The 26,077-nt window shown below is 38.9% G+C and overlaps 1 protein-coding gene across 2 annotated transcripts; it reads right to left on the reverse strand.

Moving 5' to 3' along the window:
* Nucleotides 1-445: 445 nt before the first annotated feature.
* On the reverse strand, nucleotides 446-26,077 carry itchb (itchy E3 ubiquitin protein ligase b). 2 transcript variants are annotated; one of them, XM_053240741.1, is made up of 25 exons: nucleotides 25,926-26,077; nucleotides 22,822-22,913; nucleotides 21,468-21,609; nucleotides 19,640-19,764; nucleotides 16,011-16,145; nucleotides 15,370-15,415; nucleotides 15,131-15,294; nucleotides 14,860-15,010; nucleotides 14,097-14,192; nucleotides 13,688-13,862; nucleotides 12,700-12,769; nucleotides 12,387-12,471; nucleotides 11,489-11,617; nucleotides 10,128-10,200; nucleotides 9,863-9,934; nucleotides 9,605-9,693; nucleotides 9,002-9,161; nucleotides 8,103-8,236; nucleotides 7,815-7,955; nucleotides 6,646-6,766; nucleotides 6,097-6,201; nucleotides 5,069-5,165; nucleotides 4,446-4,518; nucleotides 3,069-3,191; nucleotides 446-3,036 (listed from the first exon to the last, which is right to left on the reverse strand). In XM_053240741.1, the coding sequence occupies exons 2-24, from the start codon at nucleotides 22,889-22,891 to the stop codon at nucleotides 3,092-3,094; spliced, it is 2,553 nt and encodes an 850-aa protein (XP_053096716.1). In that variant the 5' UTR covers nucleotides 22,892-22,913; nucleotides 25,926-26,077; the 3' UTR covers nucleotides 446-3,036; nucleotides 3,069-3,091. The 2 variants fall into 2 exon arrangements, with proteins under 2 accessions (XP_053096716.1, XP_053096715.1); XM_053240740.1 differs by having other exon boundaries at nucleotides 446-3,191.

The following is a 26,077-nucleotide window of genomic DNA, read 5'->3' on the forward strand; positions in this document are numbered from 1 at the left end:
CTACTAGCGTTACTTACTATTCACATACTATTTACTTGTTACTTTACTTTAAGTATACTTGCATCAGGTTCTTTGCTTTACATTCTTTACTTGCGTTACTTGAATTACCTACTTTAATTCTTGCGTTACTTTCTTTACTTACTTGTTACCTATTTTACCTGCTAGTGTTACTTACTTTACTTGTTAGTTTCTTTATTTTCATAACTTGCATCCATTTCATTTTACATGTGCCTGTATTTACATTACTAACTTTACTTATGTGTTACCTACTTTACAAACATTATTTCAGTCAACTGTGTAACAACTGTAATTTGTATCCCATTTTCCTCTATTGCATCAGCTCACGCCTTTCTCCTGTTCACAAACCCTAAACTCTTAAACAAGATTGCATTTAAACCAGAAACTTGACAAATTTAGTTTACCCATTATAATTATTTATTCAACCTTTTTTATTTTTACACAATTTACTGTACATATAAATCAACCAGTGAATGCGCAGAAACTTTAGAGGAGCCTTGTAAAAGGATTTTTTTTTCATAGAGAATTAATCAAATATTCACACAATGTACAAGATTTAGTTGATGTATAGTTTACACAGTTTAGTTTCAGTAGCCAGTATTTAACATGATAGGAAAGCAACCATAAGAGAACTCCACATTAGCGTCAACGTGAGTTTACATACAGCAGGAAACAGAAGACGCTGTTCTTTTTATTTTTGATCACAAAAGTCTGTTATATTCAGCGAGGGGCTGAGTACTGTGCTTAATTCTGCAAAAGGTAAAAAGAACCAGAATTCAAGAAGCTAATGAAACACCCCATAAACCAGGCTACACATTTCTAATATCTCTCCCGTGTAGAGAGAGAGAGAGAGAGAGAGAGAGAGCGAGAGCGTGCGTAGATGTGTGATTATTAAAGAGATCAGGTTGTGCATGAAAGAGTTCAAGTGCTGATCTGGATCAGGTTTAATCTAAATATCAAATCTCTTTGTGCTTAAAGTGATCCAGATTCAGCATATATCTTGGTGAATATGACACTCTGTATCACTCCAGTGGTAAAGACCAGTATTTCAAATGCGCTACAATAATATTCTGGGTGCAAACTAGTCATGTGCCGATATTTACGGGTTTTATCACAGTTCATAATATTGCTACAGTCTTGTCTTTTAGTGATAATTAACTACTGTTTTCAAATACTTACTTATCCCTGTTCTTATTCCCTTCTGTACTAGCTTATATAACAGACTTTTTTTGTAGAATTTACCGATTCAGAAAGACTTCAGCGATTCTCCAAAACCCTCTTATCCACAATAACAATATCTTACAAATGTAAATATGATCTATAAACGGTGATCAGCACAGATGCAGTAGAGCTCCAGAATATGAAACTAAGACATTTCGAAATAAACCCCCTATAAAACAGAGGGCGTTAAGAGTGCAGATGATCAGCACTCGCTTTCCACCTGTGAGAAATGAATAGTATTTTATTGCAAAAGGTGAACAGTGAAGTGTGTGTGTGTGTGTGTTTTCAGAGTCTGCTACAGGAGTCTGGACGTGTGTGTGTGTGATGTAAGTTTCACTAGTGATGTTTCAGTTTTAAAATGTATTGCTCACTGGTGTGTTCACTGGGATAAAAGGTTATAACAGTTGTGGGTTTTTTTTTTTTTTTTTTTTTTTGCCAAGTCACATTTAAGGGTTCACTTCAGCACCCTGTGTAGCAATACAGCTCACATGCAGCTCTACTTATAAACCTTTATTACAACTAACACAGCTGTCTTAAATTCATAAATGTTAAGATCTGGACTAAAAAATGTAGGCTGGACTAAACAGAGTCCCAAGGCTGGGCTTAGCAGAGTTCTCAGGCTAAAGAGAGTTCTAGGACTAAGAGTACGAGGCTGGACTAAAGGGTTCTGGGGCTCAAGACAGTCTTGAGGCCACACCTTAGTCTGTACTTGGCCCCTTAGTCCTAGAACTGACTTTAGACTCCTAGGAATAGAGTTATATGCTGGCCTAAACAGAGTTCTAGGACTCGAGATAGTCCTGAGGCTGGATTAAAGACAGTTCAAGGACTGAGAGTCCAAGGCCAGACTAAAAGGAATTCTTTGGCTAAAGCATGCCCAAGGCTGGACTAAACTGAGTTCCTAGGACTAGTTCCTAAATCTAGGGAGTCTGAGGCCAGACTAACAAGAATTATAGGACTAAAAGTCCACAGACAGACTAAACCAAGGTCTAGGACTAGAGAGGCCAGACTACAGAGTCTAAGGCCAGCCAGTTATTTTGCAATAAGGAGTCCATGTTGTTCCTTCATCTTGGCTGTATCACAAACTCTGCTTCTATTTGCTCCAAAACAGCTTTGTTTAGAGAGCTTGTGTTTCTAGGTAGAACCAAGCATGACTTCAGAACAAGACTCCATCTTACTTTCCCCATTCAGGAGATGCATGCAGATCGTTAAATAAATCAGTCCCTTCATAAAAGAATTATTCACAGCACACAGATCATCACTGAGCTATGAGTTTGTTACCTCATTTCTCAGAGTTTTATAAGTAGAGCTGCACAAAGTAACATGATCATTAATAGCAAAACACAGCAATATTCAGACGATTTCTCCAGCGGTCTCTGAACGCTTTGTTAGGTTGTGGGACTGATCCTGGTTAGCTTCACCAAAAGACTACAGTCATAATATTGCAATATAACCACCGTATTATTTAACTTTTGTTTATATTGTGAAAAGTTATAAACTTTTATTACAACTAAATGTCCATAATCCAATCCATGTCTATTACGTTTATAGTTAAACAACTCCCAGCAGTCAGGTGAATAATTTCAGCTCTTAACAAATTTTGTTTATATAGTGTTATGTTGGTTATGTGATAATCTTTTCTTTCTGTGACCCAGTAAAATGCATTTAATCCTGCGTTAAGGGGGCAGTGAGAACCGCTGACGTGAAATAGAAAACGCTCATCATTCCAGATTTATCCAGATCTAACGAGACAGGCTTGCTAGACGAGTTTGTTTCTGTGCTGCATCACGGTATTATATCGTGTGTGTGTGTGTGTGTGTGTGTGTGTGTGTGTGTGTGTGTGTGTGTGTGTGTGTCACTCCTGCCCAAAGCCCTCTGTCTCCTCTATAGCAAACAGCACTTTCTCTTTTAGCTGCTCGTAGCTTTTATATGGAGGCAGGTCCAGGCGGTTAAAGCTGTGAGAGAGAGAGAGAGAGAGAGAGAGAGAGAGAGGGGGTGAAAGGGAGGGATTAGAGGTGTGATGATATATTGGTAACACCATCATGAGAAAATCTAAAATAGTTATAGCATTAACATTGTGCTATACACCAATCAGCCATAACATTAAAACCACCTGCCTAATATCGTCGAGGCATGGACTCCACAAGACCTCTGAAGGTGTGTGTGGTTTCTGGTACCAAGACGTTAGCAGCAGGTCCTTTAAGTCCTGTAAGTTGTGAGGTGGGACCTCCGTGGATCGGACTTGTTTGTCCAGCACATCTCACAGATGCTCGATCAGATTGAGATCTGGGGAATTTGGAGGCCAAGTCAACACCTTGAACTCTTTTTCATGTTCCTCGAATCATTCCTGAATAATTTTTGCAGTGTGGCAGGGTGCATCATCCTGCTGAAAGAGGCCACTGCCATTAGGGAATACCGTTGCCATGTAGGGGTGTAACCTGGTCTGCAGCAATGTTTAGGTAGGTGGTACGTGTCAAAGTAACATCCTCATGAATGCCAGGACCCAAAGTTTCCCAGCAGAACATTACCCAGATCATCACACTGCCTCCGTCGGCTTGCCTTCTTCCCATAGTGCATCCTGGTGCCATCTCTTCCCCAGGTAAGTGACACACACACACCCAACTGTCCATGTGATGTAAAAGAAAATGTGATATCAGACCAGGCCACCTTCTTCCATTGCTCCATGGTCCAGTTCTGATGCCCACGTGCCCATTGTAGGTGCTTTCGGCAGGGGAGGGTACTAACCCCTGCATACCGGGAACACCCCACAAGACCTGCCGTTGTGGAGATGTTCTGACCCAGTCGTCTAGCCATCACAATCTGGCCCTTGCCCATTTGTCCTGCTTCCAACACATCAACTTTGAGAACTGACTGTTCACTTGCTGCCTAATGTATCCCACCCCTTGACAGGTGCCATGTACTGAGATAATCAATGTTATTCTCTTCACCTGTCAGTGGTTTTAATGTTATAGCTGATCGGTGTATGTAGTGCTGTTATAGGAAACTAATCAACGATGGAGTGGTGTGAGGAAATGGAGTTACTGTCACCACTCCGGAGTTGATTTTCCTAGAACAGTGCACACTCTTGTTGTCTTTTACCACAGCAATTTATTATTATTTTTAAACATCAAACTTTTAATCCATTTATAGTTATGTTTAATGTTGTGGAACGTTAACATCCACGGTGCCTAGAGTCTGCATACACTCACCATGTGTGACTCCGGGGCAGCCAGTTCTCCTTCCCTGTTTTCTCAATGCAGAACTTCTGTGGGCCGTTACTCCCTGAAAAAAATGGACAGAACTGTCAGGTGTTGATTAATTTTCTAGAATAGCAGCTCTGACAGAAGTGCAGCTGCAAATCACAGGTTTCTATTAACACGCTCGTTCTAATACATTATTGTTTCTATAGTAACCTCTCATTCACAGGGACGTGTACAGCGGATGCTCCACATAAACAAATCTAAAAATTCTCCTTGATATGGTGAAGTTCTCTTTCAGTAAGATGATGTTTATTTAACATTTATGGAAGGAGGCTCCAGTGTCAATGCTTTGTAACAGTCAGAGGTAAAGCTGTAACTTCAGAACGAAGGAGTTTATGCTTCAGGGTTTGTTGTTGATTATTTTCCTTACTCAATAAATGTCGGAGCTGTATGACGTTATTTTCCTGTTTCCTTGCAAGACTTATTTAATGTTCTCATTACAAGAATTTAATGAGAATTTAAGTAGATAGTGGTGTAATTTTTTTTTTTTTATGAATTACGAATAGCCACGCAGTGTGCTTCCCTATATAACTTTACAGAAAAGGAAGATTTAAGAATAAAGACGCACTCACCCATGAGATCATTAAACCCGCCCACGGGCAGGCGGCAGGTACCGGTGACGAACTGCAGCAGACGCATTCGCTTCTCGTTGTCCATCTCCTTAACCAACTACAGCACAGGAGAAAAGAGGAACAAGATCATGACCGAAGAGTACAATAAAGCTGGTTTCCTGATATGTCAGTCTAATGTATCATTATGTTATACATGTACATTTCCTTCATAAACCTTATAACACACACTCACTAGAGCAGAAATACATGAAACCAGATGGTGTATTTAAAAAAAAAAACTTTTTTTGGGGGGGGGGGGGATTCAGTTTCTAGGGGAGCAGTATTCATGGAACTTTACACAATAATATATATTCCTATTTAGGAGGCTATTGAAGAGAAATTTCCCAAAAAGTTGATAATTTTTTTGGTTTCTTCCTCAAGCCCTGAACTGCAAGCTGTGCTATGTCATTATGACTTAGTAACTCATTATTTGTAAGATGATATCTCAATATTTTGACTTACTAAGTTATTATATTACTAAGACAAAATAACTTAGTCAAAATAATGAGAAAAAATTTTCCCAGCTTGTGGTTCAGGGCTTTTGTACGTTTTCATACTGAAACTTTTTTTTTTTTTTTGGTGCATGGTTCTTGATTTTGATTTTTTTTTTTTTGAGTAAACAATAAAGAAATGATTTTCCAACCAACTTTTCTGTAAGTCTACTGAAATTCTAACAACATAAAATAAATGGATTTTTGGTTTTAATAAACATGCCAATGTATGTGTATTTAATTACAGAAAGCCTCATTTGCGTAAATAAATGTAATTGTTTTTCTAAAGATAAGCCAATACCAAAAATACTTATAATATTCTGGCAAAGCTTGATTGTAGTATCTATTGTTTTAAATACATGAACCTCTGTCTGAGAAAGAGAACCCAAAATGCTGCAGTGTTCCAGCAAGTTCTAGCTCTTCTACAAGGTTCTTTCTTTCTTTTCTTTTTTTTTAAATCCTGAATGGACGCCGAAGTGGTGAGGAGACGTGACGTACCTGCCAGAACCACACGATCTGCTTGCTGGTGCGTGTGTAGTGTTTGTAGATGGTGTTTCTCTGCCAGTCAGCCAGATCGATTTCCTGCATCCCACACAGCAACACCTACAACACACACACACACACACACACACACACACATACACGCAAATGAAAATGCAGTGCAAACACGATGAGTGCGTCAATTCAGAAGTAGGGCTGGGCGATATGACAAAAATATCTTATATAATTTAGTTAACAAACGGTCAGAAAAACAGAAGTGCTGCAATAAAACTGTAAAAATTAAGAAATATTAAACTGAGTTTGATGATACGTTCACACCATAACAGCTGCTTTCATTCAGTTCCAGTTAGTCTGTAAGTAATAAAGAATTCGTTTTAAAAATATACTGACTATATCTCAGAAAAGTGTACCGTGACATAATTATCATGAAAATAATATATTATCATATGATTCAGCCCTGTACAGCCCCTACAAAAATGTATCTAAAGAACAATGATGTGTCTCAAATCAATATGTAGTGAATATAATAACGATAAGGGGAGTTACCTCGAGTTCTTTGGCATCAAAATATTGCAGGAATTCCTGAGGCAGGACCTCGTTAAAGCCCTCGAAGAAAGCTTGCGCCTGTTCTTCGACACCTCGGGACAACCTCCACTCAGCTACCAGCCTGAAGGACAGAGAGACCGAGACACAGCGTCAGGAAGCTGTTCTGCCTCCACCCTACACCCTACACCCTACACCCTGAATCCTACACCCTGAATCCTACACAATAATCTCAGCATGCTGCTTATCTGTGTTATTCCATCATGGAGTATTTAACTAAAAAGCATGGTGATGTTAGCATGATTCGTTAGAGTGTCAGTAATGATTGCAAAAAGACAGAACAATGCCGAAATTCCTGGTTTTAAAATTTAAGAGAGAAATGACGAAATAATGGTGGATTTGTTTACTAGCATGCTGCGCAATTATGCTATTGTGCAAGAAGGCTAATATGATCAATGATCTACACTTTAACAGAAACAGAACAGCTCAGCTTAGTGCTGCTACAAAAGTGTAGAAATGGGCGATGAAGCAGGAATAAACACTTTGTGCTATGCTGTTTTAGGATATTCATCAACAACAAGGTGGTGTGATGAAGCTGAGTTACTGTTACCACCATGAAGTTGATTATTTTCCTACAACAGCACATCCTGAAGTGTTTTATTCCTCTTGGTGATTTGGTAACGATTACAATGTTTTATTTATTAGCGAACAGCATTTATCCATACTTTTTATCCATTTCTAGTTACATTTTAGTTCCTGTTCTCGTTCTCTCACCAGCCTCTCTTTTTTTTCCTCTCTCTCCATGTTTCTCTGTGCTGATGATGTCAGAAAGCTTCAAGTTACAGCTTTACTGGAGACTCCTTCCATAAATGTTCCATAAACATCACTCTAGTAATGATTGCACACGTTTTTTTTAAATCTGTATCTGCGGAGTGTCAGCCGTACAAGTCCCTGTGAATGAGCTGTTACTATAGAAACGATAACGTATTAGAACGAGTGCATTAATATAAACCCGTGACTTGTAGCTGCGCTGCTGTTATAGAAAATTAATCAACACCACCACCTTCTGACCAATCAGAATCCATAAATCATCAGCACTGTGATGAATAACTATAACTGCTGGTATGTGTGTGTGTGTGTGTGTGTGTGTGTGTGTGTGTGTGTGTGTGTACCTGATGTACTCCTCTTTGTTCTCCTCTGTGACCAGAATGTTGCCTCCGTCTGGTTTCAGCTCGTGAGTTGTGATCTCCCCGAGGATCTCCTTATCCACTGAGAAGAACATCTCCAGACCACACTCCTCGATGTTGTTGTCTCTGTGTACACACACACACCGTTAAGATCATGTGTAACACTGTAATAACTAATGTACCTAATGTGCGTTTATTATCACTATGTGATATCACACGGTGTGTTTTATAAGTTGCCAGTGTGTGAGCGCAGAACGAAGCTGTGCCACTCACTTGATCCAGATGAGCGAGTTGTAGAACTCGGGGTCGATGGACTCGAGATCTTTCAGAGTCAGAGGTTTGTTAAGAATACGTTTATAGAAAGGCAGCGAGAAGCCTGTATCAATGAACCTCCCGTGGAACAAAGCCTGAGGAAACATGCAGCATAATGAATATCAAATATTCACTTATTATCATGTTTTAATTAACCTAGACTTCCTTGACTTCCTTCCTCCACATGATGCCATTTTAGGGGGCCAAGCACCAAACATGACAGAGCCCTGTACTGTAATATTTTTTCTTAATAGGGGGCCAAGCACCAATGCCGTGTTTGAATTATTATTGTTATGGGACCAAGCGACAATGCTGTACATCAGCCATCTGAGTGGCCTTTTAATTATTAATATAAATCTACAAGTTGCAGGAGCTGCACACACAGTCAGGCTATTTTAAATCACCTCAAGCCAAAAAAATTCTTTGGGCTCCTAATTTGTAAATTTCTACATTCAGCTAATTTGTAAACATTTTACTGCAGCTGCTGAACACACTTCCATCTTTGCATTTGTGTTTGTCTGCAATGATGGATTTGCAATTAATGCTACTTACTATGACATTTTTACTAAAAGCATGGACAGAAAAAAATAGTGAATATAATTTGTATCAAATTAATAATAATAATAATAATAATAATAATAATTAAGACCTGTCAAGTAGTTATTGGATTTGTTTTTCAGTCCTGCGTGTTCTGAATTTCATTTTTAGCCAAAAACACATATATGAGATAGTAAATAAAATTTACATGAATTGCAAAACTCTGTGCTAGCACATCTTGAATGATTAAAAAAATACAAAGATTGGCACAAGCATATGAAATTGTCTTTTTATGTACAGTCAGAGATGAGTGCAGAGGTTACCATGGCGATGAAGCGTCCGATGAAGCGGAAGTATTTGAGGTGGTCTGGGTTGATGGATGAAGCTGGGTTGATCTGTAGGCAGTAGTTATCCTTGCCAGCGTATTCAAACAGGCAGTACATGGGGTTGAGAACCTCGTGGGACAACAAGAAGAACCACTCCCTACAGGAGACGTCACCTTACGTCACACTATGTTGCATTACTCTACATTACGTCACACTGTATCACATTACTTCACATTACGTCACACTATATTACATTACGTCGCGTTACTTTACCTCACACTATATCACATCACGTCACATGCTGCGTTACATCACACTGTATCACATTACTTCACATTACGTCACACTATATTACATTACGTCACATTATGCTGCATTACATCACACTGTATCACATTACTTCGCATTACTTCACATTACGTCACACTATATTACATTATGTCGCATTACTTTACGTCACACTACAATCACGTTACATCGCACTATATCACATCACATTACATTATGCTGCATTACTCTACGGTATGTCACACTATATTATATTACGTTATATATCAAATGCTCAATCTAGTAAGATGGAGATGTTGTTGGAGATCTTGCCTTGCTACACCACCGTAGTCGAGGCCTTCCTCCCCAGGGAAGATGATCCACAGTCTTCTGCGAAGGTCTGGGGGATTAATGCTCATTATCTAACACAAACAATGTCATTTATTAATTAATTAGGGAAATAACAAATTGGGAAATTGTGTACAACTTTGGCCAATATACCGCTTTAATTTTCATTACATTCTCAAGGGTTGTCTAAAAAAAAATTACAATACATATTCAAATGTGATGATGAATATGGATGGAGCTCACCTGCTGGAAGGAGTCTTCGAATAGCGATTTGCGGCTCACCGTGATCTTGATGTGCTGCTGAATCGCTATTTGCTACAACAAGAAAAAACATTTTAAATGGCCCTAAACTAAGGAAGCAAAATGTTCATTTTGTACTGTTTAGGTTAGATAGAAGTAAAGCAAAGGTGAAGTCGGGTTTATCACATGTATATTTCTTTCATTCTTAATAAATAACATTAGAGTTAATGAATAATTATACAGTTAAATGGTGTTAATGAATACACACCTGACACTGGAATTTGAAGTACTGAACTTTGGCTTTGAAGTCACGCACGTAGGTGATCTGAGGGCCGTTTTCACTGAGGAGGAAAACCAAGTACATATGTCAAACACGTACTGTATAACAGAATGAGCATCTATTCCTATATAAAGCAACTTCAATCCCATTTTTTTTAACATATCTCCAGGTTTAAACAGCAGCCCAGCTGATAATCTTATCTTGTGACTGAAAGGTTGTGAGTTCAAATCCCAGAACTGTTAGCCCTAAGGCTCGGATTGGCTTCTATCTCTATTTTAAATTTTTAAGCATTAATTTTTAAAATAAGCACAGGTAAAGTTTAGATTGAAAATGGCTTTCAGTTATCTGTAATAAAAATGTAAGAAACTGCCTTAATTTGGATCTATTATTTACAGATGAAGTATCACCGGCAAACTTCACCGCTTTGTAACATGATCTTCCTGTTATATGAGTTTCAGTGTGATGGAATTTACTGTATACAAAGAGAAAGAAAGCAATAAAACACTCAGTGTCATGCTATTACAGGATAATAATCAACGACGGGGTGGTGTGCTGAAGTGGATACACCCTGTTACACCCTGAGGTTTTCCTGTAACACAATCTCTCAAAGTGGTTTATTCCTCTCAGACCACAGCAATTTACCGACGAGTACAATTTTTTATTTATTAAAGAATGACATATCATACTCTTTATATGTTAACAGTTACATTAATGTTGTGAAACAAGTTACTTGCTTACATTATAGCAGCTATAAACAGTCGTTACTGCATTTTCCAATGAAGTTAAAAAAAACCAAAAAAACCAAAAATGCAGTTTATGTTAAAAAAAAAAACAAAAAAAAAAAAACACAAAGCGTAAACTACTTAAAGTTACAGCTTTACCTCTGACTGTTACAAAGCGCTGACACTGGAGACTCCTTCCATAAATGTTACATAAACATCTCCTTACAGAAAACTTCACCATATCAACGATTTGTATTTGTTAAATAACAAAGTTTAAGGTTTGTCACTGTTACCTATTGCAGTAAATAAGTTGTGACATAAACGTGTTTGAGAAACTATTCGTCAAAACAGTAAACACTTTAAAGTGGTCACTTTAGTTTGTTTATTACTTCTCTCTCTCTCTCTCTCTCTATATATATATATATATTTAAACTACACTGTTTTTATTTTCTAGCTTTTGTAATTTTTAATATCCTTATACTTTTACGATATGTCTTTAGAGAAATTTGGGCAATGAAAGTTGTTTTAAAATGTGCTATATAAATAAATTTGACTTGACATGTCCTTCATGAAGACATGAAAGCTCTTTTATTCGGCTGAATGTGCGTGTGTGTGGTTAAGGCTCACAGTGATGATTTTCCCGTCCGCGGGTCGATGTAGGTGGTGGTTCTCCTGTTGTGATCCACGAAGTACGGAGTCCCCTCCACGGTGAACCTCATCTCCCAGCCCTCGGGCATCGGCTTCTCATTCAACAGCCTGAACAGATCAAAGGTAAGAGTTCAGAGCGGAGTTAAAGGCTGAACGCATGTAAAATCTGTCGTATGCAGTACAATATATGAACAATCGATAACAGTTTTATGTTTACATGAATTCCTTTCTTTCTTTTTGTGTGGATTTCATCACCATTTTCTCCCAGTTTGGTCACCCATTAGCTAACTCTGCCCCTATCACAGGACAGATACCAACAGGGGAGGTGAAGGCTAGTATGTGCTTCCTCTCAGATGCATGAAGCTAACCTCTGCATCTTTTTCAAACTGCTGCTCATGCTGCATCACAGGGCAGCGTAACAGACTCGGAGGTAAACGCTATCTGCCCTCTTCTGCATACGCGAGCTCACAGATTCCTGTGATAGGCTAGTGATTGACAGGGGACAGAGAGTATGCCCCTCCCACCCAGAAGTCATGGCTCTTGTCATGATTTGATCTAGTGATACAGTCATACACTTAGCACTGAACATCCACAGTTCTCTCCACTTGCACCACTTGCTCCACTTGTACCATTCTCAATCAAGAATCCTCATTAGAATATTAGGCCACGCCCACCCAGACAGTTCTCACAGCACTGTGAAAATTTTAATTCGAAAACATCTTTATGATTGGTCTAAATGTCATTGTGTTGAGCGATGTATAATGATGCAATTCATACAGATGTTGATTATAGACATTTTATTTATTTACCAACCAATCTGAAAAGCAGAAGTACTCATGTTTATGTAAAAACACATAATAAATCATTAAATCCTGACCCCTGAGTGCGAGGATCCTCCCACTGCGTGGAACGAGTCGGGTGGTGCACAAAATACACTCGGCCAGTAGCGTCCGTTCTCTTCTCTGAACGACAGAGGCAAGACAGGGAAAAAAAAAAAAAGAAAAAAAAAAAAAGGACAATGAAAGAACAGTGTAGCCAGTGTATCATTCAACAATCATTAACCATCTAAGTCCGGAAGACAAGGCTGGAATTCTGAGAATAATATATCAAGCAACTCACAATAACACAGAGCACAGCATAAAACATATTAGAGAAAACTAATATCACAGGAAAAGATTTATTATTTTTACCCCATCCATGTGGCAGTGGGCCGAGTGGGTCATACTCTGTATTCTGAGCAGCTGCAGCCTGATCCTGCACCTTTACAATAAACAGACATTTTAAAGAAAACCTAGAAAAGCAGAACATCACAATAATAAAAGGCTTTTTTGAACCTTTACACAAGGTTTGATAATGATAATGGACACAGTTTAAAAAAAACAAAAAAAAAACAAGCCAAGCAGATGAAAAACTTCATCATTTCAAAGATTACAACATTTGAGAAAACTATTTAATTATAAATAATAGAAAAAATCAGAGTACAGCCTGCGGGTAAAATACGATAACGGCATAATGCACTAAAATCCAATCACATGTTTTAATTTGTTTAGCGGCTCTCTGTGATTGGTGGAAAGCTTTTCAGGACTGTTTAACTGAAACTGTAATTCAAACATCTATATAAGGCAATGTGATCCTGCTGAAAAATCCAGATGTGCTTGTTTTCCAAAAGCTATCACGTTGTCACCTTACCTATGAGCCTATAGTTGTTGTTTTTTTTAACTAGCTAGTGCAAAAGAGAATCCTTTATGTTGTCAAGAGCCCACTGAACTGAAATGACATTCAGCATTACTGCGTGTCTTTTATAAAGAAATTTATTTGAAGATTTTTAATTAAATAATTAAACTGTGCAGGATTCATATGCTAGCTTTATTTAAAATGTACACGTTTATATATACCTACAGTTCAGTAGCGAGCTATTAACTCATCAGTGCACAGTTTTTACTCCATAAATGAAATGGCTCATGGCCTTGTGTCCTCATTATATAACCAAACAACAACAACAGCACTCTGACTGGCCTGAATCTAGATACAGAGGTGTGAAATTGGGACATACTTCCTAAATCATCAGCTGAGATGTGAATCAAGGCTATAATGGGGATAAATGCTGTGTAATGTAGCATAACTCTAGTTTAAATGTATGTGTGTTTGTGTGTGTGTGTGTGTGTGTGTGTTCCTCACGCCGTAGATGAAGCGCTGGTTGAATTGATGCATGGCCCCCTCTAACTGGCTCCTCTGGTGCTGCCACTGTTCGTAGTTGCGCACCGTCTCCACAGTGGGACGCTGCCATGTTGTTGTCCGGCTCGTGTGATCCACAAAGTACACACGTCCCAAAGGGTCCAGGCGCCGCTCCCAACTGTGACACACGACACGACAACATATTAGTGTAAGTGTGTTGAGGCAGCTGCTGGTCATCTAGCGTTTTAGTGCCACTCTAATGGCATATTATAGGCATTTTATTGGCATTTTACTTAGGATTTAATTCGTATTATAACTGTTCTAACATTTTAAGGCAAATGTCTATCTCAGTAATTCATTCTATCTCTCTTTCTCTCAGTACTTTAATCATCAGATGAAGCTGAAGCTTTACCCAGGAGGCAGAGGCTCAGGTCTCTCCCACGACGTCCTCTTCTCCACATGATCCACAAAGTACACACGGCCGCTCTGGTCCACTCGCTGCTCCCACCTGCAGCCACACACACACACCCACACACACACACACACACACACACACACACACGTTTTCATTATTCTTTTTTTCCGCATGCTTCTACCTCAGTGAAATGATTGTTCAATCTATCTTCTAATCATCACGAAAGGGATCATTTATTCACCATTTCTGCACAATCTCTTTCAATTCGTTTCCTAATTCAGTTTTTGTAATAAAAATAAGTAAAACTTAATTCTTCTGTCCTCCTTTAGATTTTACACTTTATAAAAAGCAAAACGTCTGATTCCAGGTGCTATGTAAATCTATTTTTATTATTTTTCAGTTTTTTCTTCTTGGTTTTCTGTTACAAACAGTATTTTATATGATTTTCCATGTTGCATTATTTATATAATAATAATAATAATAATTATTATAATAATAATAATAATAATTCAAATTGTTTCTACTCAATTCTTATTATCTATTTTAATTTCCTCGGGAAGCATGTTGAGCTGCATTTTATGCATACAAATATAAAAATAATTATAAATAGCCCTATTATTATTATTACTATTATTATTATTGTTATGCTGCTAATTATTTTTGTTATATTACTGATGAGCTAACTTCCTACTGTGTTCTTTTAACTACTGGAGTAGCATTAGAGTGTGTGTGTGTGTGTGTGTGTGTGTGTGTGTTGTACCCTGGTGGCAGAGGCCCGGTGTTGGTGATGGGCATCCGGGTGGGCAGAGGGGCGACGGGGGCGGGGTCAGGGGTGGCGTTAGGGATCCGCACCGGTGTCTCTGGCTGAGTCGAGCTGCTGCTGTCTGTGACTGAACCGTTAGAGGGGCATGCTGGGAAAATAACCAGAAGCAAAATCAAAATAAATCTTAAAATTGTGAGAACTGTGTTCATGGTGTAGGACAGGACTCTGTCGGGGAACACAAGACAGTAATGACATCATCAACACTGACCCGGAGAAGACAGCGGTCGGCGTGGGGTGGGCGGCGGCGGTCGAGAGGGTCTGGGCGGCCTCTGGGGTCGTGACCCCCGATTCGAGATGGAGGGAGACCCGGTTCCGTTGACGGCACGTCCGTTAGGAACGTCCGCCACACTCGGAGAACCCTCTCTGCTCCTCCTGAGACGAAACACACACAGCTGAGTGACGGTTTCTAACCAGCAGTGATGTTTATAACACATGGATAAAGGTTACCTCGTGCCGACGTCCTCGTTCTGCTGCGACTCTCCGTCTGTCGTGGCTGGAACAGAGGAACAATATTCATCAGTATCTCAGATCGGATTTGGATTGTGATCATAATGCTGGTGCATTAATGATAATTAATCAAGTTAATTATACTGAACTGTCTTGTGGTTGGATGCCATGGCTATAAAAATCCTGGATTCTGATTGGATGATGGGTCTTACATTCAAACGCCATTACAAAATTCTAGACCAGTCTTTCTGATACTGTGTAACCATGACAACAAGCATAAATAACTGTTTAGACTAGTCTCCTATTTATTTGCTACTGCCTTCACTATTAGGGCAATACAATACGATAAAATATTGGTATCATGATGTCATAATACACTTTTCTGCGATATCCTGATACCTTTTTATTTATTTATTTATTTAATAAATTACACTCACTTGAAGCAGCTGATTTGATGTTAAAATGTTTATTATAATATACTTCCTAATAAAATACTTAAACCATTAAAATGATAAATCTTTAAAAATGTGTTGTGTTTGCCTCTGCCTTGTCTGTCACACTTTTCATTCAAACTATGTGTGTGTTTGTGAGTGTGTGTGAGAGAGAAAGAGAGAGAGGGAGAGAGAGAGAGAGAGACTCACTGTTGTTATTAGCCTCAGCAGAAGCGAACGCTTCCGGGTCGAACTGCATGCAGTTCAGACAAACAGACAGATCTCCAACAACGTCCGTCTGCTCCTTGTTTGCATACAGCGGCAACATCTGCATCACGTCACACACTGTTCACAGACACACACACATCAAGATGATGAAATTCTGACTGTATATTTGTATATTTGACACTCTAGTCATATATACGCTGAACAGTAGTGTAATAACACACACGCACACACACACACACACACACACACACACACACACACAGAGAGAGAGAGAGAGCCCTGAATAAACAAAGTAGTAAATTATGTGTGCCACTAGGTGTGTGTGTGTGTGTGTGTGTGTGTGTGTGTGTGTGGGTGTGGGTGTGACACACCACTTCTGAGAGAAAATGAGCTTCTGTATCTGTGACGTTCAGTACCTGTTTTGGAAGAGGAACTATAAAGGTTCCTGGAAACAAACAAGGGTGTGACTGACCAGCAAATTAGTTACTAATGAGTTTAAAAATATATTTATAATGTACACATTTACTGATACTTTTATTTTTAAAAAAAAAATAAATGGACAAAGCTGTCTAATGAATCAGAATATGAATATGTAAAAAAATATGAATTATCTTGTATTTGATTTATTACATTTTATTCTGCTTAGTTTTACTGAATTGACTTCCTTTTTTTTTTTTTTTTGGACCCGCACTACAATGCACCTGAGTCTTCCATATCTCCCATAAATCTCCCATAATTCTTTTAAACCTGCATCAGACCTACAGCACAAACAGCTGGAGAAGTGTGTACAGCTCTCGCCCCTCGTTTCTCTCACAGCAGCACTGAAATGAGGATCAGCAGGTCACACCAGTTCACTGGAATGCTCTGAATGGCGCTCACGGCACACACCGCTCACGACACACACCGCGCAAGGCACACACCGCGCAAGGCACACACCGCTCACGACACACACCGCGCAAGGCACACACCGCGCACGGGACACACCGCTCACGACACACACCGCGCAAGGCACACACCGCGCACGGCACACACCGCTCACGGCACACACCGCGCACGGCACACACCGCTCACGGGAAGGAGACCAGGAGCGGTTTATAAGGCATTACCTCTCACAATCGCACACAATCGGTACATATTCTGCTCTTTAGCACAGGTCAGAAATGCTTTTCATTGACCCTTACGAGGAATTTAACTCGGCTGGCACTCAAGCGTTATTCTCCAGATCAGGAAAATTACTTTCACACCCCAAAAAGTCTGACTTCTGATGAGAATTCATCAGAGCTGGGATCTTTTGAAAGCAGGATGAGCGCGCTACCGAACACGTGAGTGTCACTACTGTAGACTGCAGATCCTTGTAACAACCGATCCCACTCTCCCCTATACACTGTATAAATGTATAATACATTTCCATGTAGTATTCGAGTAGATGCTACATGTACATGCAGTCTGTTAATAATCTTACTTTGTAGCTCATCTCTGCAAAAATTAACTAATTAATTAAAAAGTTTTCTGAGGCTGAACAAGACATACTTCAAAGCGAAATTAGGCAAAACACCATGCATTGCATTATGGGATAGCCACTAAACTGATTCAGTTCCTCCTTGCATGTGCAATGTACATCCTTCTGCTTGAAACCCAATGTCACAACGGGATGCATTGGGGGAGGGGGAAAAAAAACACAAACACAAACACAAACACGACTCACGTCATATGAGTCTTCTCATTGTCTTCTTACAAAAACGACACGTATAATATCGCTGACGTCCGACAGGTAACGCTTATACTTATATATATTTATTCAAACACACACACAATGACCAAACAAACACTGGGCAGAGGATATGGCAACAACACCACACACACACACACACACAATTCCCAAGAACCCAAAAACGTCAAACAAAGGCCCAGTCAGTACTCAAAACACTCACTGTGTCATGCCCATATGAGCGCACACACACGCGCACACACACACACACACACACACACACAGCACACACACGCTTGTTTTTCAACCTATGAGGACTTTCCATTGACATAATGATTACTTAATGTTATAGCTACACTTAAACCTAACTCTAACCTTAACCTGAGCATGGAAAAGGAAATATATTGGCTCTTTTTGTTTATCAAATAAAATCTTGTATTATTCTGAGGGGTGTTACAGTTTGAAAATTTCACTCTATAATCATCATCTAGTCTAAAAAATGTGTCCATGCATCTTTGTATAAAAGTCTTTTTGCACATCCCTGTCACGCATCGTTTCCAACTCTTGCTCAGGCTGCGTCACAGGGCAGTGTAACACACTCGGAGGAACGAGCTGTCGGCCCTCTTCCACATACATGAGCTCACAGATGCAGTGATTGGCTAGTGTCGCTGTGATTGACAGGGGAGTTAGAGCGTATGCCCCTCCCACCCACACAGTAGGCCAGTTTTGCTCTCTTGACTCTTGGCCACAGATGGCTTTGGCGTCGTCGGGAGATTGTGAGCTCGAATCCCAGCGATGCCACACTTTTCTGTAGCGCCGCTGTAATTTTTTAAATCTAGTTACACTGATAAAAATCACAAGCCACTGTTATCAAATTTTTTCTGTTTACTACTGAGTTTTAACAGTTATTAGCTGGTATGACCGGTCACTTATAAATAACGTCAACTTGAATGTAATGACAAAATATTACTGTGCGCATTTAAATAATGTTCATGAAATAAAACGGTGTGGTTAAAAGGAGTCTCTGGCTACGAAAGATCTGAGAAGACGTCCTTTAGACACACACATGGCTACACCGACTCCATTATAACCACTCCTACACCCTCTGTACACTGCTGTACATCTCTACACCCTACACTTAGTGTTACAGTGACACAACTGTTTTGCATAGTTTATGTATAAATTTAAATACATTTGGTCAGTGTGTCTTTATTTACCTTACAGACTGTGTCATTTACTCCATGAGAACGTCACCACATGTCAAATCTAACTGCTGACCCCTGACTTAGAGCTACAATACGATCTTAAATTCATGTTTATGGCCAGTTAACTTTTTATTCTGTTACAAGGTGTTCAGTGTTTATAACAGCAGCTGCAAACCACATCTGCTCACTGTAACACGTTACTGTTTCTATAGTAACAGCTAATTCATGAGGATTTGTAACAGACAGATCAGTAACGTGACAAGCTGTTGGTGAGGGAATCTAATCTTAAACTGTTTATAGCTGTTTATAGCTGTTTATAGACTGTTTATAGACTGTTTATAACACAAAGGAGAACGGGAACTAACTTGTTTCATGGACATAAACGGATAAAAATCATTACGTGTGGTTGCTGTAGTGTTAGAGGAATAAAATATTAACTCTGTATCACTAACTCTGCTTCACTGTTGATGATTTTCCTACAACAGCATGACCCAGAGTGTTTTATTCCTTACTCAGGCTTCATCATTACTAAACAGATCATGATTATTATTACTTTTTTTTAAAAACCTGAACTAGGTGAGCTTACTTCCTGAACAAACACAGTGATAAAGAGAGAAAAGTTTTCCAAAATGAGGGCCACGTAAATCTTATACACTCAACCAGGTGCTGTTGGCTTTTCTGGTTAATATCGCACTCACGCTTCATGTCGTTGCTCTTGAGCGTCTCGCTGATGTCGAGCGTGGCCGTGCCCAAGAGCACGTCAGACTTCAGCGTCTTCTGGCTCCATACACGGAAATTCAGCTTGCTGAAGGGTGACACGAGCCTGCAGACGAAACACAAAAACAAGTGTGTTAGTAGCTATTACAACATGAATTCTGGATTCTGATTGGTCAGAAAGTGATTCATTTTCTATAACAGCAGTTCTGACAGTAGTAGGTTTATGTGAATTCATCCGTTTCTATAGTAACAGCTCATTCACAGAGACGTGTACAACAGACGCCCCACATAAACAGACAAAAAAAATGTGTGTAATCGTGGATATGGTGACGTTTTCTGTAAAGAGACTTTAATTTAACATTTACAGAAGGAGTCTCCAGTGTCAGAGGTAAAGCTGTAACTTTACGTTTCAGTACGGAGGAGTTTACGCTTTAAGTTGTTTTTTTTATCTTATTAACTTCAAGAAAGAGAAAAACGAGCAGCTAGAACGTGAGTGAGAACACAAACTGACTTGTTTTGTGGACATTAAGCATTACTGTGAACTGATACGGTTAGCTTGGCTTGCTTTAATGTTTTAAATACAAACAGTAAACATTAGAAAAACTCTGGGTTCGAGGTCATTTGCCCAAAAACTGAAAGTGTTTTCACATACACAGTGACAGGAACCCTGGTGTGTTCACACTCGGGTCCGAGAGCCTCTGAGAGAACCAGTCTCAGTCCGCTTTCAAGTGAGCTCTAGTGAGAAAGTGATTCGATTCTGAATCGACTCACTTCAGGAAGTGAATCAAACTCGCTGTGTGTTATGGGTCTGTAGACACGAGCTGCTAAACTGAGCCAAAGCACTGAGCTGTAGCGCTGCAGAAACGCCATGAGTTCTGGAGATTCGGATGAATAAAAAGAGAAAATAAACGCTGGATATGATGCTCAAAATGCTTTAAACTCATTATTTACATAAATATTTAGTCATTTATTTAGCGCTAGCGCTGTGTTCTACGTGCTCCGGCGATTTGGATTTATGTTCATACTTGGTAAAGATTTTGTTTACTTTTTTCCACGATTGTATTTTTCATCAATAAATTAAAGTTTTAAGAAGATGTTTTCATCCCTTTTGCTATTTGAATCAAACAACAAATGAATCAAAAGAATCAATTTCACTCAGCAAACAGACTTATTGGTGTGAAAGTGCACTAACGCTGTTGTCCTGCTCCATAAATAAACACAGACTGTCCTGTATGCTGATCTGATCGTGCCGTAATCTCAGCGTCTCATCTCATTCCTCTTTCAGTACAAAACTAAAGCTACATGCCTTTCCTCTCTTGCTCTCAGCCTTAAGATTTTTTTTTGACTTTTTTTGCATTTATTTGACTTGAAAAAGTCACGATTTTGTGTCTTTGTCATGGCTACATTCATCAACGTTACATCCCTATAATACCCGGCATGCATTACGCAACATATACGGCATGATTTCATTTGGCGTTAAAATAGAAATAAATAAATAAATAAACATCCTGTCACAAAGCAGCTGAGTTCATGAATCAATTATTCGTTTGGGATGATGGTCCAATGATTCTTTTGTGTTCAGTTTGGTGTTTTTCTCTGTCCACGATGTCGGTAATCATAACATGAGGCATTTTATTAATGAGTGTAAAATGCCAGCGGGTTGATGACTGAAACTATTTCAGAGCACAATATAAAAATAACGTGACTCATAATAAAAGGTTACGCAACTCTAATGATATGTAATGCTGTGTGTGAGTGTGTGAGCGTGTGTGTGTGAGTGTGAGTGTGTTTGTGTCCGTTCACACTCACACATTGAGAGGATGCGTCCACTTGGGGCTGTTTGTGTTGCTGCACTTCTCCGTCTTCTTGGACTGGCCGTCTACTATCACCTCCACGTACAGACTTTTCCCGAACCAGTTCTTCTTGCTCTCCTTCAGCTTGGCTGATGTCACTGCAGAAACGAAAGACGAGAAGGTTATCAGGAAATCGAGAGCAAACAGATCAGCTTTTACTTTCAATATCAAGTGTCTCGCAGAGGAACCTTTATAGAGGTGCAGAGTGCACAACTGACCGGATCAACATTTTTTTCAAAGAAGACATTACATCACAGCTTGCAAAGCTGAAAAAGGATTTCAGAAAAAAGCTGAGTAACATCGAGCGCAGCTCATGAGGCGAGCTGCAAGCTGCATTTCTTCTCAACTATCTTCTTTCATTTACCTTCCATAACATTAAATGTAAGCATAAAAGGATAAAAAAAGTATGATGTGCCATTTAAAAAATTGTAATCACTGGCAAATTGCTGTGGTATAAGAGGAATAAAACACTTGCTGTTAATAAAGGACGTGCTGTTAGAGGAAAATCATCAGCTTCAGTGTGGTAACAGTAGCTCTGCTTCATCACACCACCTCGCTGTTGATTACTTTCCTCTAACAGCACAACATGGAGTGTTTTATTCCTTTTCACAAGGATTTTTTTTTATCATGTATATAATCACAGCTGTATGTCATCACAGTTCTGCTTCTAAAGAACTGACACCTGCTATTTATTTATGAATTATACAGTGCACAATTTGTCCCATATTTTATTAAACATGCGTCTTGGCTGGAAAAAAATACGAACAAAGAATGAATAATGAATAATTAAAAATTCAGGAGGTGTCATATATAATAGAGAGAGAGAGGGCGAGAGACAGAGAGAGGGAGAGAGAGAGAGCGAAAGAGAGGGTGAGAGAGAGAGCGATAAAGAGGGAGAGAGAGAGAGCAAGAGAGAGAGAGGGAGAGAGAGAGCGAAAGAGAGGGTGAGAGAGAGAGAGGAAGAGAGAGAGAGCAAGAGAGAGAGAGGGAGAGAGAGAGAGGAAGAGAGAGATAGCAAGAGAGAGAGGGAGAGAGAGAGCGAAAGAGAGGGTGAGAGAATGAGAGCGAAAGAGAGGGCGAGAGAGAGAGAGAGAGAGAGGAAGAGAGAGAGAGAGAGAGCAAGAGAGAGAGGGAGAGAGAGAGCGAAAGAGAGGGAGAGAGAGAGAGAGCAGGAGAGAGAGAGAGGGAGAGAGAGAGAGCAAAAGAGAGAGCAAAAAAGAGAGCAAAAGAGAGAGCGAAAGAAAGAGAGCACGAGTGAAAGAGAGAGAGGGTGAGAGAGTGAGAAAGAGAGAGAGACAGAGATGAGGTACCAGTGATCCGTAGCGGAGCCTTCATGGGGTGGCCATTGCCAGGGCCTGGTTTGGGAACGGTGGAGGCCATGGAACAACGCCGGGTCTGAGACCTGGACGACACACACACACACACACACACACACACACACAGACACACACACACACACACACACACACACACACACACACAACTCGTATGAACTTTCAGGCTCGGGATTAATAATTTATTGATGTTCATGTGGCTGCACTTTGTCACAAGTAACCCTGAGGAGGAATATATAAACACTCGTGTAAATAAAGTGCGTAAAAATAAAGTGTATATATACAGTATATACACAAACACACACACACACTTTGGAAAAGTATTTAACTATTCAGAGTTTTTAAAAAAATGAATTTATTAATTTAACATTTTATTTATTTATTTGTTATAAAAATAATGAATTAATTTAGTAGCTTATTTATTTGTTTGTTTATATATGTTTTAATTTTTAATTAAAATTACAGAAAAATGGAAAAATCTAATTAGAAATGAAGTAACGTAAAGTTGTTTTTTTTTCAATTTTATTTTATTTTAGCTCATTTTCAGATATTTTTTAGCTGGATGGAGAAGAAATATTGCTAATATTTACAGTCAGCTCCAGAATTATTGGCACAAAAGTCTCTGAATATTAGTTTAATCTCACACTAAAAATATGAGAGAAATATAAAATAATACTTTTAATTGAAGTATACTTATTCTAAGAAAATAAAACACTTCTCAAACCCATGTGTCATAAATATTGGCACCCTTAGAAATTCCAGTGAACAAAGCCTAGACTGTAATGATGCATGGTCTCATTTATATTATACTTTTTTTTTTTTTTTACCATCTTTACCAAGGGTGCCAATAATTCTGGAGCTGACTGTCTTCATCATACCTAGTTCATTTTTTTTTAAAGTTAAGCTATTTTAAAGCAAACATGAAGGAAAATGGTCATTGATATGGATAATCAGATCTAGCTGTAGTAAAGAAATAAACCACGCTGTGTGATCTATCTCTGAGCATCACGTGTAAACACTACAGACAGTCCGGATGATTATTGAACCATAAACCCACCATAAAGATAAAGAACTTCCTGGTTTCTCCGCTGGAGGACTGCTGAGCATTTTACCGCTCTCCCTAGTCTCCGCTTTCACGTGAGGTCCGCTCCATCTTTAGCCATTTTTAAATCTTAAAATTTATTTTTGTCTTATGATGCTATTTAATGTGATCCTAGATGAGGTTAGATGATGTTATGTACAGCACTTTGGATCAAATATTGTTGTCTTTAAATGTGCTTTATAAATAAAACTTGATTTGATAAAGAACAACGAAAGAAATTCATTACATCGACATCAGCAATAAATCTACAGTCCAAATCATTCAGGTTTTAATAATCTAGCATGCTAATAACTAGCTGGCTGAAGCTGAGGTAACGTTGGTTATATACATGCTCCATTATTATGTATATATTCCTAACATACAAATATAAATATCTAGCTAGCTAATTAACTAATGTGCTAATTAGCTAATGTGTCAGCGTGTTAGTTAGAATTAAACGAAGAACCTGAGACATGAAATCAGTCTTCTATCGTGGTTTTATTGAGTTTTTTTTGTCTTGCAAATATTTCTGTAAAACGAACATCGTAATGCGTTTTGTTTTTGTGACGTGACATTTTTTTGAATGAAAACTGAGTTTCTGTCTTTTTTAAATCACTTTTAATCAGCACAAGCACACTATCTAAACTGTTTACACTTGTCCTGTGAACATTTCCTTCAGCTTGTAAGCTATTTAAACTAAAAATTGTAGCTTATAATTGCAGAGAATAACTCTGAGACGCTTTAATTAGACCTTCCTGTTTACTGAAACAATCCAATGTAGAAAACTGAGATAAGAAACAAACTGAAACTAACTAACTGCTCGTGAGTTTTGCACAATCAGTGACGCACCACAACGTTTAATAAATAGGGAATAAAACACTCTGTGTCATGCTGTTATAGGAAAATAATCAACGACAGGGTGGTGTGATAAAGTGGAGTTACTGCTATCACCTCAAAGCTGACTTTGAAAGGTCGTAACGTGTCGTAACGTTATCGCAACTTTAAGTTTCTGACATTTTCAGGACAGGAGTCTACTGTATGATGGAAAGCTGTTTATAGCTGCTATAACATAAGTGAGAACAGGAACTAACTTGTACCTCAGATGTTTCACAGCATTAAATGTAATTATAATCAAATAAAACGTGTCGTTGTGAGATGACAACATGGCGACAAAGAGATGGCAGATTTCTGTGGTCTAACAGGGATAAAACACATGCTGTTATAGGAAAATAATCAGCCTGAGGTGGGAACAGTAGCTGCACTTCATCACACCAGGCTGTTGTTGATTATTTTCCTCCAGCAGCACGACACTGAGAGCTCAGGAAGCTGTTGCTGTTGTTGTTGATCTGTACTGTATGTGTGCTTACTACAAACACTGTGTTGGTAAACTTATAAAAGAAACATTAAATACAAAAAAGTGTTTTTTTCCTTTTTAGTTTTTGTGTAATAATGTTAAAAAAGTTTTAAAACTCGAACTAAAAGTGAAACTTCTCAGTAAAGTCAGTAAAAACGCCAAACACACGCCAAACACTCAGACTAAATGTCTTACAGTTTCGAATCGAAACTGAACGTTTTATTTCAAAATTACGCGTTATATCTGTTTAATTTAAAAGTTTTACTCATTTATCTGTTCAATAAATTTCCAGCTAGCAGATTTGATAAACAGTATATAAAATACAGCATAAAAACTAACTACGGAGAAGAGTTTCGCCTGAAACTGGAAGCACCTGCCTGGTGAGTAAATGTCACTGGCGGAGTCTCAAATACTTTCCCACTCCCTACGCACGCGCACTATATAGTGCACTACATAGCGCACAAAATAACGGCACTAACCGCCCTATGTAGTGCACTACGCGTTCAATTGGGACGCGCCCAGTATCGCTGACAGCGGAGAGCTAATAATGACAGCGTTGTTAACTTAGCTTAGCCAGCGACTACATTCACAAACATTTCGAGAACAATTATTTATTTATTATTTATTTTTAAATAAATTCCCTACCTTAATAGGGTTGCAGATCAAATCTGAAGCCCAGACGCCTCCTTGTTTTTTTTTTTTTGTTTTGTTTTTTAATTCTCGGGCTTACTTCGAGAGATAAACTTCCGCCATGTTCCTGTTCCCGGTCGGTCTCACGTGACCGGAAATAAGGCGGG

This window comes from Pangasianodon hypophthalmus, chromosome 16 (genome assembly GCF_027358585.1).
Source record: "Pangasianodon hypophthalmus isolate fPanHyp1 chromosome 16, fPanHyp1.pri, whole genome shotgun sequence".
In the NCBI taxonomy this organism is placed as follows: domain Eukaryota; kingdom Metazoa; phylum Chordata; class Actinopteri; order Siluriformes; family Pangasiidae; genus Pangasianodon; species Pangasianodon hypophthalmus.

What these genes read in the sequence shown, in the direction of transcription:
- itchb (XM_053240741.1), bottom strand. Translation starts at nt 22,891, where the DNA reads ATGGCCTCCACCGTTCCCAAACCAGGCCCTGGCAATGGCCACCCCATG. An exon ending in AACGAGGACGTCGGCACGAG is followed by an intron (nt 15,295 to 15,369) that starts GTAACCTTTATC and finishes GTTTCGTCTCAG; the next exon opens with GAGGAGCAGAGAGGGTTCTC. An exon ending in ACCAGCGCTTCATCTACGGC is followed by an intron (nt 12,770 to 13,687) that starts GTGAGGAACACA and finishes TTTATTGTAAAG; the next exon opens with GTGCAGGATCAGGCTGCAGC.